Genomic DNA, 13,938 nt, shown 5'->3' on the forward strand with positions numbered 1-13,938 from the left:
GAGATTCATTACATGTAAATACGTAGAACACACTTTTTAATGGGAACACAGAGAGAGAAACCATATCATTTTTAAATAAACGTTCATAGTAGTACTTTTTGTATATTTTTATCGAACAATCGATAGATCGGTTCGTCGAGGTGAAACGTATTCGATTTCTTCAAACTGGCCGTTAATTTTGAACGCGCGCTTGACATCAGACACCCCAAAAGCTGTTTCCGCAACGGCCCCGGCTTTGGAAGAGTTCCATTTAGCCATGAACTTAGCTTTGGCACCGGCTAACTTTCCAACGGTCGCCTTGTTGTCCGCGTTGTTGTTTTCGAAATCGAAATAAAGCATCTCGCCAAACTCTTTGTTGGATATTTTCGCATCCGGCGAAGAAGACAACATGCCCTTCTTCGTAGGTGGCGGCTTCGGTTTCATCGACGTCGTCTTCGTGATAATCTTTTCGGTAATGTTTTTCGTCACTTGATTGTTTGTAATTCTCGCAAACGCTTTTCTCGTCGGCGTCGCGACTTTCTTCACGTGCGCCGGCGACTCTACTTTTTGAGTCGCGTGCGAGAGAATCTTCTCTGCTTTCACTTGTTTCATATCCTTGGCGCTTTTCCCACAATTCGCCAAGACACTCAATCTCGCGCTATCTTCCAATGCAAATCGTGGATTGTGTTCCCACTCTCTCTCGCCTTCTTTCAAGTGCACTTCGGCTCTTTCGTGCGGTAACAACGCGGAATGCGGAACCACTTCGATTTGAATATCGTTGTCCATATCGCTCACGAGTCCGACAATCTCCGCCAAGAAATTTTCTTGCGTCTTCTCGCGATAGCTCACAATCTCGTTTCTCCACTGCTTCACCTTCTCTACGTGTCGTTCTTTGTTCGTTTCCAATTCGCTCGTCAGCACATTCACGCTTTTTTGCAAGTCTCTCGACGCTCTCTCCGCTTGCTCTTTCGCCTTCTCTAATTCTTCCAACATCCTTTCGATGGCGTTTTTCTGCGAGACCACCATCGATAACTCCTCTTTCGTCTCCTTGCATTCACTCGTCATCTCTCTCAAAAGCGAAGACACCGCTTCGATTCGACTCTCTGCTGATTTCACTCGCTCTAAAGCGTGTTCGTATTCCTCGTGTGGATGGACAAAAGTCGTCTTCTTCTTCTTGGTGACTTTAATAACCACGGTGCCTAATAAACCGGCGCCGATGCAAAAGACTTGCCCGGGATTGTTCGGCATTTGGACGTTCTTCGTGTTGTTGACGATGTTCGACGCGAACGATCCAAACTGGTGGAACTTTTTCGTAAACTCCATGATGTTTTTGGACGAAAGTTGGATGATGAGTAAAACGTGTGTCCGTCAAGTCGTCCCCCTTTTTAAATTCTCTCGTAATCCAATTTTACTTTCGCGTACGCTTGCGCTTGTCTCGTGAAAGTTATGTGTATATATATATATGAGAGTAATAATAGATACAACGCTCTCTCTCTCTCTTTATTTACTACGAGTGAGTAAACGTCAAAAGGGAAGGGGAAAGAGAGATGCGTGAAAGCGCGAATCAGTTTATGCGAAAATTCTAACGACTTTTCCTTGATGAAAAATTGCCCCACGGACAAGTCCAATCGGAAATCCCTCTTATAAATCGGCAGACACAACGAACTCCACGCCTTTAAACAAAACAAAGTCGCGTAGTTTTCACCGCTCGAAGACACGCGAAGGTAACGCGCACACGACGAACAGGTGGTCGAGGTTAGGAAGAGGACTGATGAGAAGAACAAAAAAAATGAGCACGAGAAGTGCAGACACAGCGTTGTTTGAGGGATATAAGAAGAACACTTAGAAAAATGCGGGAAGAAGAACAACAACAACAACAACAACAACAACAACAACAACAACAATCTCTCTCCATGTACGAAAAGCTTGGCCGCATCGGCGAAGGCACCTACGGCGTCGTGTACCGAGCCAGAGATAAGAAGACGAACGAAATCGTCGCTTTGAAGAAAGTGCGCATGGACCGAGAAAAAGACGGCGTTCCAATCACCACTTTGCGGGAAGTCAGAATATTGCAACACTGCTGTTCGCACGAAAATATAGTCCACTTAATGAGAGTCGTCCAAGGGAACCAACTGAACAACGTCTTCTTAGTGTTTGAATACTGCGAACACGACTTGGCTTCTCTGTTGGATAACATGCGTCAGCCGTTTTTAGAGAGCGAGTCGAAGTGTTTAATCGTCCAACTGTTGAAAGCGGTGGAATATTTACACGACCGGTGGATTATGCACCGGGACTTGAAGTTATCGAACTTGTTATTGAACAACCGAGGGGAGTTGAAGTTGTGCGATTTCGGATTGGCGAGGAGTTTTGAACCCGAGAGAGAAGGAGAGGAAGAATCAGACGAGGAAATAGAAGAAGAAGAAGATGAAGAGGATGACAACGGGAAAAAACGGAGGAGGAGGAAGAAAAGGCAAATGTGTTACACGCCGAAAGTGGTGACGTTGTGGTATCGCGCGCCAGAAGTGTTGTTCGGAGACGACGCGTACACGGCATCCATCGATATTTGGGCCGCCGGATGTGTCCTCGCGGAGTTTTTAAAGCACGATCCACTTTTCCCCGGAAAGACGGAAGTGACGCAGTTGGAACTGATTTTTAAACTGTTAGGCGCGCCGAACGAAAGGATTTGGCCGGGATGGAGCAAACTGCCAAACGTGGGCACGACGCTCGTTCCAGAGCAACCGTACAACTATCTCGAGCATGAGTTTCCGAACTTACACCAGAGAGGTATTGATTTACTCAACTTGATGCTGACGTACGATCCGAAACGACGGTGCTCGGCGAAAGATGCGCTGGCGCATCCGTATTTCAAGACACAACCGAGACCAAAGTTGAAATCTGAGATGCCGAGCTTCCCGACGTTACACTCGCGTGTCAATAAGAACGAAAACGATTTTGGAGAAAAGTTTTAAAGCGAGATGAGATGGAACGCGTAGGTCTATATATAGTAGTTAGTATTAACACAGTTTATAGCAAATTTAGTAGTTACACTTGTAAGCATAGTATTATTTAGAGTACGATTTAGGTAATTTAAAGCATCTCTCTTTTTTTTTAGTTGGTGTACCCGGAAGTGGTAATACTATCGGCGCTGTTCATGTCGCTCCACAAAGTATGGTGCCAGCCTTCCATGTCCATTCTTTCGTAGGTGTGCGAACCGAAAAAGTCTCTTTGCGCTTGGACCAAGTTCGCCGGGCATCGTCCTCTTCTGTACGTGTCGAAGTAGTTTAAGGATGAAGACATTGACGGCGTGGAAACGCCGGCGTTCACCGCGGCGACGATGACGCGTCTCCACGCTTGTTCCTTATCGACGAGTTCCGAAGCGAATTCACCGTCAACGAGCAAAGACGGTAAGTTCGCGTCTTTGTCGTACGCTTGCTTGATGCGATCCAAAAACGCCGCTCGAATGATGCACCCACCCTTCCAGATCCTCGCCATCTCGCCCAAATTTAATCCCCACTCTTGCTCGTTCGATTTAGCTCTGATCAAGTTCATGCCTTGTGCGTACGAGGTCACTTTCGACGCGTACAACGCTTTACGCACGTCGTCGATCAACTGTTTCTTATCGATACCAGGAGCCGGTCCTTTGGAATCCGCCGGCGCTAAGCCTTTGCTTTTGAACACAGCCTCTGCCGCGACGCGTTCGTCTTTCAAACCGGACAAAAATCTCGAATCTAAACTGCTCGCAATCGTTGGCGCGGCGACGGATAACTCCGCCGCCTGTTGCACGGTCCACTTACCGGTACCTTTCATGCCAGTTTTATCCAAAATTTTGTCCACTAAGAAGGAATTGTCGTCTTTTTGGTCGTCCTTCTTCTCCAAAATGTAGCTCGAGATTTCAATCAAATACGATTCCAGCTCGGCTTTGTTCCACTCCACAAAAGCGGCATGCATTTCCTCGTTCGTTAACCCACCGACAGTTTTCAAGATATCGTATGCCTCAGAGATCAATTGCATGTCTCCGTATTCGATACCGTTGTGCACCATCTTTACAAAGTTACCCGCGCCGCCTTTTCCGACGTACGTCACGCACGCGCCCGTATCGGTTTGCGCGCTCACCGGTTTCAAAATATCTTCGATGCGTTTATAAGCCTCTTCGGAACCACCAGGCATCATCGACGGCCCATTTCTCGCCCCTTCTTCGCCACCAGACACGCCCATGCCCAAATACAACAAACCTTTCTCTTGAACTTCCTTCATTCTTCGTTCGGTGTTTTCGTACCATTCGTTCCCTCCGTCGACGATGCAGTCCCCGGGCTCGAGAAACTGCGACAAGCCTTCGATGGTCGCATCGACCGGCGCCCCAGCTTTCACTAAGATGATGATATGTCTGGGTTTCTCGATAGATTCCACGAATTCTTTTAAATCCTTGTACCCTCGCAACTTGCTCGATAAGCCTTCCTTTTCGGCTCTGTTCACGCACCCGTCCGTCTTGTCAGCAGAACGGTTGTAGACTGAAATCGGAAATCCTTTCTCTGCGACGTTCAAGGCTAAGTTTTGACCCATGACGGCCAAACCACACAAGCCAATTCTTGACTTCTGTCCATCGGCGTTGCAGACGACGACTGGAGATCTCTTCGCGGACTGAGATCGTCCGATCGCGGAGGACATCTGGTGCTTCACTTTTTGACGGCTCATCAAGGAAGAGGCCACATTGGAGGAGGAAAATTGCGACGCAAACATGATGATTATATAGAAAATAAAGAGATCGATGAATTCCTTCTTCTATTTTAAGTGATTATAAGAACTAAGTAATATATCTCTGTTCTTCTTCACCGAGATGATCTGCGATCTCCTCTTTGTTAAAGTCTCAGATGCGTGATCGCCGCGCGAAGAAAAGTAACGTTTTCTAAAATCCGATCGCTTTTTGAACTCTTCTGACTGGACTCTGACTTCGATGACTTTTTTTTCTTCAACTGTTTCAGATCTCAAAACGACGGCAGATCGGAGACGTGCAAAAAAGTCAGTCCTGTCCGGAACAAAAAACAACGCGGACACATAAACGGATGAACAAACATTATTCATAGACGATATAAATACATAATTACGACAACAATTCTAAGGCTTTCAACACTTGGTCCGTATCTTGCAGACTTTCGAAAAACAATCCTTTCTCTTTATCCACGCAGACTTCTCGCAAATCGTCCAAGGACCAAATACCGGTGGCGAGCCCGACGGGAATAGCGCCGCTCGTTTCCGCGGCGGTGATATCGTTGTGCGTGTCGCCGAAATGGAATCTTTTGTCGACTTTAAAACCATTCTCGGTCGCTCTTTCGTGCGCGATGGACACGAGCACAGATCTCTGTTCGTGATCGCTGCCAAAGCCGCCTCTTACCGCGTCGTTGAAATATTGCTTTATGCCTAATTGCGTCATTTTCGCCCAAGCGATGGGTTGCAAGTTCCCGGTCACGAGCGTTACGATACAATCGTCGCGTTCGGATAATTTGGTTAAAAGCTCTAAAACTCCGGGTAGAAGTTCGATACCGTTACCAGCATCGTGCATGTTTTCTGTCGCGTATTCGACCATCGCGTTGGCGACGTTTTCGAGTTCGTTCTCAATTTTCTCACCAGGAATTTCGTGATACTCCAAGACGCTCCTTATAATCAACTTATCGGTCGAACCGTGATGGCTGACCACGTCAATGGTCGTGTCTAACCCGAAAATTTTCTTGAAACCGTACGAAAATGCATTTTTATGGAATCTGTTTGCGTTTTCGCCCACCGATTTGATTAAAGTTCCATCCACGTCGAAGGTTAAGAGCGTCTTGGTGGAAGACATGTTGGTGGTTGTTAAAAGAAAAGATTTCTTCTTAAAAGAAGAAGAAAATCGAACACTCCGACGACGATGATGACGTCCACAACGCAGAGGAAGACTGGAAGAGAGAAAAGAGTGGTGGTTGTGTATTGCTCTGCCGCTGCTGCACATGCACCGTCGCACCGGTGCCAATCAAGTTTAAAGAGAGAAGAAGAGAGTGCGCGTGTGTAAAATTATGTCGTAAATTTTTTATTAATAAAACTGCTTGTCTCTCTCTCTCACACTCTCAGACTCTCACTCTGTCGCGCTCTCTCTGCATTCATTCTTTTATCAATGAATAGGAGAAATCCTCGATAAATCCGGCAACGCGTCATCGTCCATGACTTCGAACTTCAAGCCGGTTTCGTTGAGCGCTTCGACGAAGAGTTGACCGCCGGCGATGCCGGGCGTCAAGACGCCGCCTTTGTGCGGCAACTCGTCTCGGCGTTCGCTCGTTAACAAAGCCAACTCCACGGATAAGTGCGCGGTTTCGTCGTAACCGTCTTTACCGGATAAGCGCGTGCGAATTTTCTCGCCGCGTTCGGAAACGGCATCGAACCAGTACTCGGCCCACTCTTTTTCGCGATCTTCAAGCGCTAAACCTTCATCTTTTGCAAAGAGCTTTCCTTCCGCTTTGAGCTTTTCTTCCTCCTTTTTGGAAGAGGTGTTCGATTGTTGCAAAGCTCGCGCGTGCTCTTCGCTCGGGAGTAACAAATGTTCGAGATAGTTCATGTTCTTCCCGTACGGAACGCCACCCATGTTTCTGCTCAGCCAATTCGAACGGCGAACGAGTCGAGTCTCGTAAAACGCGTACGTGAAGGGCGCTTTCCAACCTTTGTATCCATCATCATACTCAACAACCGAGAGATTTTTATCTGCGTCTTCCGGTCTTTGACCGCGTTTAATCGCGCCTCCCAAAGCGTACGGGTCCATCATGAGCGAATGAACATCGCGCATGGCAGCGTTCATCGCCGCTCGGGTGGCTAAAGTACCTCCTGAAGGAACGCCGCCGCCCGAGCCGCAAAGATACATGTGCATAGTATCAATGCCGCAGTCAACTTTCTCCGAATCAATCGGTTCGCTCGATTTGTCGATGTTGTCGGTGGCGTTCTCTTTGTCGTCTGAAACGGTGCCGTTTTCCATAGGATCATCCAAACGCGATTTCGCGATCCGCTCTTGGAGCTTTCGAAACGTGTAAAACGCGCCTACGTCTGGAACGCCACCCGCGCCGGCGCAGTTTGGTACGATCAACACGTCGTTGTTTCTCGCCCAATCGTGATATTCGATGAGCTTGGCACTGAATGGAATCTCACCATTAACGTCGATGTAATCTGTATCGTATTCAATGCACGCTTCAACCTGATAAATAAAAAGGAGAAGATTAGGAATGATAAGTTCGAGACATCGAGGGAGAGAGAGAGAGAGAGAGCAAGAAAAAATATTATGAAAAGATTACGTACCAGTAAATCCGCGGGCGTCAACATGAATGGACCTGCAATATTCACCACCGTTCTACACTGGATGACCATTCCTCTTACCGCCACTGGATCGCTTAAATCGCACTGGATGTACCCCGGCTCGTAATTTGTTGGAAACTTCGCCTTGACCTCTGCGTAACGATTTTTTAACTTCTCGATTGATCTCCCGGCTAAAGCAAACGTGTACTTCGTTCCCAAATTCTGCACAGTTTTCAAAATATACTCGATGACTAACGATCCCGTGTATCCACTCGCTCCGTATACCACAAAAGAGTACTCTCTTTCCGCTCTCGTCGGCCCCGCCCCAAATCTGTCGATGAAAAATTTTTCCAGCTGATGGTCCGTCAATCCTTCCCATTTTCTCTCCACCAAGGAAACGTTGCCGTCGAAAAATTCATCCGCCAAGCTCTGCTCTACGATCTCTTTCGCGAGCATGCTTTTGATAAAATTATGCGGAGGTTCGGCGAAATCGGTCGGGTGCACTTGCATGTTCTGCCCGGCGTTCATCCTTCAACTTCTTCTGCCCAAGGTTCGTCGAATTCTTTTTTCTTTCCAATCTCGAGGCAGCAGAGATGCAGCAAAATGTCTCTCTCGCTCGCTCTCGCTCCCCGCTCGCTCTTCAAAATGAGCGCGACGATCGAATAAGCACCACGAGCAGAGAAGAGAGAATTTATTTACTCTACTGTTTCCTACTGTTCTTTGTCTGGAAAAGGAATCCAGCGCGTGATCGATTGCGGTGCGATTTTTTTCTGAAGAAGAGCAAAAGAAGCGTTTTCCTTTTATTAATTTTTTGGTACGAGTTTGTGGTTTGATCGAACTTTTTGTCTTGTCTTGGAAGAAAAAAACGTTTATTGATGCGTACAATTTTTCCTTCTGATCAGAACAACATTAACGACAACAAGAATGATCAACCGTGATCAAAACTTCTTAGTGGGCGAATGGAATCTGGAGGCGATATCTGGGAACGTTCGCGGCGACGTGTGGTGGCACGCCAACAACGCTCGCAGTGATGAGAACGCACGAGAAGAACAAGGAGACGACGGTTTTGGAGAGCTGAAGTACACATGCGACGACGACGACGAGATCAACAGTCCCAAAAACGCCTCAAAACGGAAGAAGAAGAAGACAAAGAAGAAGGAGATGTCCGTCGAGTTTGAAATTCGACTGAAAGACGTGAGACTCGTTTTGAATGAACGCGACGAGAGCGCGAATCGTGGTGGTCGATTTTTCTCTCGCGCGATTGCGTTGAGCCACTTTCTCGCGATGAAAATGTTCTTGCGCGTGTTTCAATTCGTCGCTCGCCTCTGCGTGCCGAAGAAAAAATTGTCGCAGATAATGTTCTATTCCGGAACGTACAGCGACGCAGACTTTGTATCGTCCGAAGGAACTGCGTTTGAAAAGATAATTTTCGTTTCACCTGATGATGATGACTATAGCGACAGTATTGGATACGTCGAACACGACGTCATAAAGTGCTCTGAGAATATAAAAACGTTTACGGAAAAAGAGATGCGTTCGAGACACTTGAAAAAAGATGTCCGGGATACGAAACTCCTTCTCGTCCGTAAATTTCATTTGAATAAGGATAAAACTGTTTTAACGCTCGTTACTCCGAACGATTCTACGAGTAAGAAGCCCGGATTGCAACTAAAATGGAGAAAAATCGTCCATTAAAATATTTGTAAGACGATAAGAATACACACGTTCACGCCGCTCGGTGGAACAAAGCTAATCACTCGTAGACATTTTCTCGGCTAAAGCTCCCAACCACAATCTCGCTTTTGCATTAAACGCTCTCGGTTGATCCGAATACGCGACTACCACGCCTTTCGATCCCGTTTTTGCTCGTCTCACTACAGCGGATTCCGCACCCGGTGGTAAAAATTCCCACCGATTTGCCTCCGCCGCGTCTAACTCCATCCTGCTCGACAAGTACAAATTCCCATCCTCCTTCACGTCTAATCTATCGTAACTAAATCCCTTCGCTAACTTTCTCAACACCTCACTATTACTACTAGCACTCGCGCCATCTTCTATCGTTCTAACGCTACCTCTCGCTACAGTCATCATCAGCTTCCCTTCGTTTGTGTCTTCAAAGAACGCGACGCCTTTCGCGTTTGTGTTTGTCAACGCCGCGTAACTCGCCCACGCGTAGTTCGTGTTCTTCGTCTCCTTGTACGACTCTTCCACTAAAAACTGCGAGGACCCACCGAGCATATCCACCGAGTTCTTCTTTGACGAAGAGGACGATCCAGTCGTCGCTTCTTGTATTCTTCGTCCCAACTCCGGGGCGTAAAAGCACCCGCACACTAACAACGCACCAATCAACTCTGCTCTGCTCTGCGCGGAGGATACGTTGCCACTACTCGCGTGGTTCGCTAGTAACAGCGCCCCGGCGAGCACACCCAACACTCTCGGGATATCCCCATCGTCGAAACCGGGAATTCCGAGCGTAAACCGGAAAATAGCGAAATCTTCGTCGTCCTCGTTCGCGCGCGTTCGAAAAGTGCTTTCTCTTCTTCCTCTTCTTCTTCTTCTCCCTTCTCTTCTCGTTGTCGTCGTCGATTTCGTTTTCAACGTTTTCGATGTCAAAGCAGAAGAAGAAGAAGAAGAAGAGAAACTCCGTCGTTCTCGTCGTCCTCGTCGCGTTTTTCTCGTCGTCTGAATCGTCCTCGTCAAAATCATCGTCTTCGCAGAAAGAGTAGAAAGAGAAACAGAAGGAGGAGGAGGAGGAGAAGACATCATCATCTGTATTACTACAAATGCTTTTGCGGGAGGAGGATTTTCTTTTTGACGAGAAAGCAAGCAAAGCAGATTTCTGTTGGACATGTTGGAAATTCAAAAAAACAAGAAAAAACAAGAAAAAAACTTCTTCTTCTTCTTCATTCATTCACTCACTTGCTTTGTTGCGCGAAAAGCAGCGACGATGACGAGAGAACAACGACTCTCCTTCTCGTTATTGAAATAATGTCGACGACGATGAGAGCGTCAGGGGCGACGACTCCCTCGAAAACAGCCTCCTCATCCTCTCACTTTCTGGAAGACAGGAAGAAAAAAGTGACCGAGTTGTGCGAGACACTCGTGGAACGCATTCTCCCGAGAGAGATTATCAGCGGCGATAACATCGAAGACGAACAGTTAGCGGAAGAGAACTACGTGAAATGCGTTGAATTCTGTCGAACGAACTGTCGTCTGGCATCGACGTCGATGAATTCGACCACGTCCAAAGAAGAGGTGAAGCGAGAGTGCTTGGATATTCTGGACCGTTTCGCTCGGGAAGCGCAAATGAGCAAGAGATATTCGTTGACTGTGCTTTTCGACGCGTTGGAGAGAGAGAACGAGAGAAATCGAAGGAAATTTACGTACGAAGACGAAGACGACGAGGAGTTTTGGTCGAGAGTAGCCTTATTTTTGTTGAGGAGCGCGGGGAAGCCGATGAAGAGCGCGTACGAACCATCCAGTTCTTCATTATTGAAGTCGTTGGAAGACAAAGAAAGAGAAAGGCGAGAACGACGACGACGACAACAAGAACGAAGAGAGCAAGAAGAGCACGCATCGTCGGTAGAAGACACGGTGCGACTTCCAGAAATATCAACAGCGAGAACGAATTCTTCGCAAGAACGGAGTAAAAAGAAGAATAGACGCGGAGAGTCGTCGTCGTCGGATTCCTCGCTTTCGGAGTGGTTCGACACAGACGACGAGGAGGAAGATGTAAGAAGAAGAAGAAGAGGAGGAGGCATGAGCACACCAAAACAAACAAAAATCGAGACAGAGAAGAAGACGGAAAACAGGAGTGATGATAACACTTCGACATTCTCGTTTGAATCGTTATCTTCAGACAATGACGACGAAGTATCTTTCTCGGACGATGATATCGAAGAGGATGATGGCGATGGGTATTCGATTCGAATCAGGGACGAGGATGAAGAAAATGCAAACGAAGAAGATCCTGGTTTTTCTTGGAGATCACTTCCTGATGGTATCGATGAGGAGAGTTTAGAAATGCGTGAATTTCACGGCAGCAGTGGGAAGAATACCCTCGGCACTTCGTCGACAAGTCATGAAAACGCAAGGAAAATTTCGCGAGCTTCATTTGCGCAAATGGAACGAGCTCGGAGAATGCTTCGAAAGTTGCGCAATAGTACTGAGAAGAAGGACAAGATAGATATATCGTTCTTCTCTTTACGTGTAGACCGAGGTAGAATGAGGAAATTTACGACGACTGTTGGAGAATCTTTGGTCGTTTCCAGAACTTTGAATGCGATTGCCTCTGGAGGCGTTGCTAATTTTGATATTGAATCGATGGAAATACCGCACGTTTCAAAAAGTGCATTAACGAACGTTCTGAAAACGAGTAAGCAAATTATGGATGTATTTGAAGACATTGGAAGAGTCAAAGAGCGATTGAAAAACTTGAGTAATTTGTTCGCGGTTGAAGGTAAACAAAGTCCGACTGTTCAAGCGTTCGTGAGCGCGTTGATGAAGATGAAAGCAGAAATTCAACATGGATTTGACGAGTTGTTCGAAGCATCGCGAAGAGCGAGCGCACACGCGGACGCGTTTTCTGCGCCTACGTTGCTTCGCTTGTCCATTGAAAGCAGGAAACTTGCAAGAAAGGCATCGTGTTTACAGCGAATAGCGGACATGTGCAGTCCTGGACCGAAGAGTTCGGTTGGAAAGTTTGCGCATCCCGCGACTGCGTCTTCAACTATTTTATCGATGCTATATAATCTCATGAACGAATATAACGGATTATCGGGGAGCCTCGATGAATTTTCGATTGTTTTTAGGTGCTTCTTTAGCAGTTCAACGTCATATTTTAATGCTCTAGATGTTTGGATTAATTATGGGATTTTGACGAGTCCTGAGATATTCGTCGACTGGAAGAAATCGACGCGGTGGAGAGAAGGATGGTATTTGCGCGAAGATAAGGATGTGCCTGTTTTTTTCAAGTCAGTAGCCGAAGATATTTTGAACGCGGGTATTTATAGAGAGTTCTCGAGGATGAAATTTGCCGACGATGACGGCGACGATGACGTTCAAAATCAAGCTGGTAAAAAGTTGACGTTTGTTCCGAAGATGATTTCAGAATTGAAAGCGCTTCTTCTTTTGCGCACATCATTAGAAAATAAGGACGAGAACGACATCAACGACGACACTATAGCCGCTTCCACGAGAACTTTGCGGACGGATGCACCTGTTCAAATCGAACAGGACCCTGCGCAAAGTCAAGGCGACGATAATGACGCAGCTTTTAGCACCGAAGATGCTCTGCTTTCAGATTTGAAAAGCATTGTCTCGTTGACGAAAGCTCGAAGTAGAAAGAGCGCGCATTTTTCTCATTCATCCAAAGAGACGACGAAAACGACTTTTAGCGAATGTTACGATTTCATAAATTGGGCTTCGACGTATTTCGATAATGATACGTGCACAACTCTGGGTATTCCCGTGAATACGTTGGTTTCGAAGTCGATGTTACACCAAATTCGTCTGGCGGCGATGAATGCGAGCGATCAGGCCTTGGAAAAATTGAAATCGGCGTACGGAGTAAAAGCAGAGCTCACAAAGTTGCGAGCATTGTTTCTGGGTGGATGCGGAGAAGTTGCTTTATACTTTTCCAACCATGTCTTTGAAGAGTTTGAGAGTATTCGCCGTCGTCGTGATGAGGAGAGTGGTGAAATCGGCGAGTCAATGGGAGAAGCAATAGTGCGTTTTGATACCACCAGATTGACCGAAGTGTTAAGAGACGCAATTCTCGAACATACGAACGAGAGCACGTTTGGAAGTCGTGAATCAGTTGGTAATAAAAGAGAAGAATTTCGAGTTCAAGTATTTTATGCACGTCCGAGTCTAGATAACGACGACGACGAATATAAAGGAAGCGAGGAACTTCAAGCGCTAACGGATTTAAACATCATTTACCAAAAGAAGAAGACCCACGCTGCGTTGAGTACAAACAGCAACGCTATCGCGGCGAGCTTAATTTGCGATGCAGTTTCGTTATCCAAATATAATGAAGTGTTCAAGTATCTCTTGCAGCTGAGATTTGCGCAGCGTTCGTTGGATTATGGCGTCCTCTCGCAATGGACATCTGAAAATAGAAGGAGAACAGAGCCGTCGCCCTCCACGTCTGGAATAACTTTATCTATCTCATCGTCGCTCGAAATTGAGCTGAAACATTTTGTGCTGACGTTGCGTACGTTTGTGACTACGAAAATCTTGTCGGTGGAGTGGAATCGTCTACTTGAGTTCATCGATGACTCCGCGCAATCCATCGATGATGTAAAATTGGCTCACGAAGTGTATTTGGACAACATTTCTCGAGTCGCGTTGGCGACTCCGGATTCAACTTGGTCGCTCTTATCGACTCATATTAAAATTATCTTGACCATTGCTACTGAGTTCGGAAACGTGCGTCGGCAAGAAGAAGAAGAGGGAGGTGACGTTGGAGTAAAATTACGCGAGCTCTCGATGAGAAGAATGGAGAAAAAATTCACCGTCGCCAGAGCAAACGTTTTGAAAATCTTAAAGAACCTCGACGCTGAATCGGATGATGCCGAAAGCCTCTACGAGCAGTTGAACTTCAACAATTATTATAGAAATTAGTCTAAATAGATATATAGCTTACGACTT

The 13,938-nt window shown here is 46.5% G+C and overlaps 8 protein-coding genes across 8 annotated transcripts; 3 read left to right on the top strand and 5 right to left on the bottom strand.

Annotated features, from left to right (window-relative positions):
• Positions 1–108: 108 nt before the first annotated feature.
• Positions 109–1,302, bottom strand: Bathy04g03350 (predicted protein; the record flags this gene model as incomplete). Its single annotated transcript, XM_007513392.1, has 1 exon — positions 109–1,302. The coding sequence occupies one exon, from the start codon at positions 1,300–1,302 to the stop codon at positions 109–111; it is 1,194 nt and encodes a 397-aa protein (XP_007513454.1).
• Positions 1,303–1,829: 527 nt separating this feature from the next.
• On the top strand, positions 1,830–2,948 carry Bathy04g03360 (predicted protein; the record flags this gene model as incomplete). The annotated part of the gene is made up of 1 exon (XM_007513407.1): positions 1,830–2,948. One exon carries the CDS (start codon positions 1,830–1,832, stop codon positions 2,946–2,948), a length of 1,119 nt encoding a protein of 372 aa, XP_007513469.1.
• A 139-nt stretch (positions 2,949–3,087) lies between these two features.
• Bathy04g03370 (6-phosphogluconate dehydrogenase) lies at positions 3,088–4,644 on the bottom strand (the record flags this gene model as incomplete). Its single annotated transcript, XM_007513327.1, has 1 exon — positions 3,088–4,644. The coding sequence occupies one exon, from the start codon at positions 4,642–4,644 to the stop codon at positions 3,088–3,090; it is 1,557 nt and encodes a 518-aa protein (XP_007513389.1).
• Positions 4,645–5,077: 433 nt separating this feature from the next.
• On the bottom strand, positions 5,078–5,812 carry Bathy04g03380 (Haloacid dehalogenase domain-containing protein hydrolase; the record flags this gene model as incomplete). The annotated part of the gene is made up of 1 exon (XM_007513662.1): positions 5,078–5,812. One exon carries the CDS (start codon positions 5,810–5,812, stop codon positions 5,078–5,080), a length of 735 nt encoding a protein of 244 aa, XP_007513724.1.
• A 306-nt stretch (positions 5,813–6,118) lies between these two features.
• Positions 6,119–7,812, bottom strand: Bathy04g03390 (predicted protein; the record flags this gene model as incomplete). Its single annotated transcript, XM_007513801.1, has 2 exons — positions 6,119–7,186; positions 7,288–7,812. 2 exons carry the CDS (start codon positions 7,810–7,812, stop codon positions 6,119–6,121), a joined length of 1,593 nt encoding a protein of 530 aa, XP_007513863.1.
• A 396-nt stretch (positions 7,813–8,208) lies between these two features.
• Positions 8,209–8,979, top strand: Bathy04g03400 (unknown protein; the record flags this gene model as incomplete). Its single annotated transcript, XM_007513372.1, has 1 exon — positions 8,209–8,979. The coding sequence occupies one exon, from the start codon at positions 8,209–8,211 to the stop codon at positions 8,977–8,979; it is 771 nt and encodes a 256-aa protein (XP_007513434.1).
• A 54-nt stretch (positions 8,980–9,033) lies between these two features.
• Positions 9,034–10,134, bottom strand: Bathy04g03410 (predicted protein; the record flags this gene model as incomplete). Its single annotated transcript, XM_007513734.1, has 1 exon — positions 9,034–10,134. The coding sequence occupies one exon, from the start codon at positions 10,132–10,134 to the stop codon at positions 9,034–9,036; it is 1,101 nt and encodes a 366-aa protein (XP_007513796.1).
• A 138-nt stretch (positions 10,135–10,272) lies between these two features.
• On the top strand, positions 10,273–13,911 carry Bathy04g03420 (gamma-tubulin complex component 5-like (ISS); the record flags this gene model as incomplete). The annotated part of the gene is made up of 1 exon (XM_007513529.1): positions 10,273–13,911. One exon carries the CDS (start codon positions 10,273–10,275, stop codon positions 13,909–13,911), a length of 3,639 nt encoding a protein of 1,212 aa, XP_007513591.1.
• Positions 13,912–13,938: the final 27 nt, after the last annotated feature.

The sequence above is a fragment of the Bathycoccus prasinos genome (genome assembly GCF_002220235.1).
Source record: "Bathycoccus prasinos genomic : Chromosome_4".
NCBI lineage: Eukaryota > Viridiplantae > Chlorophyta > Mamiellophyceae > Mamiellales > Bathycoccaceae > Bathycoccus > Bathycoccus prasinos.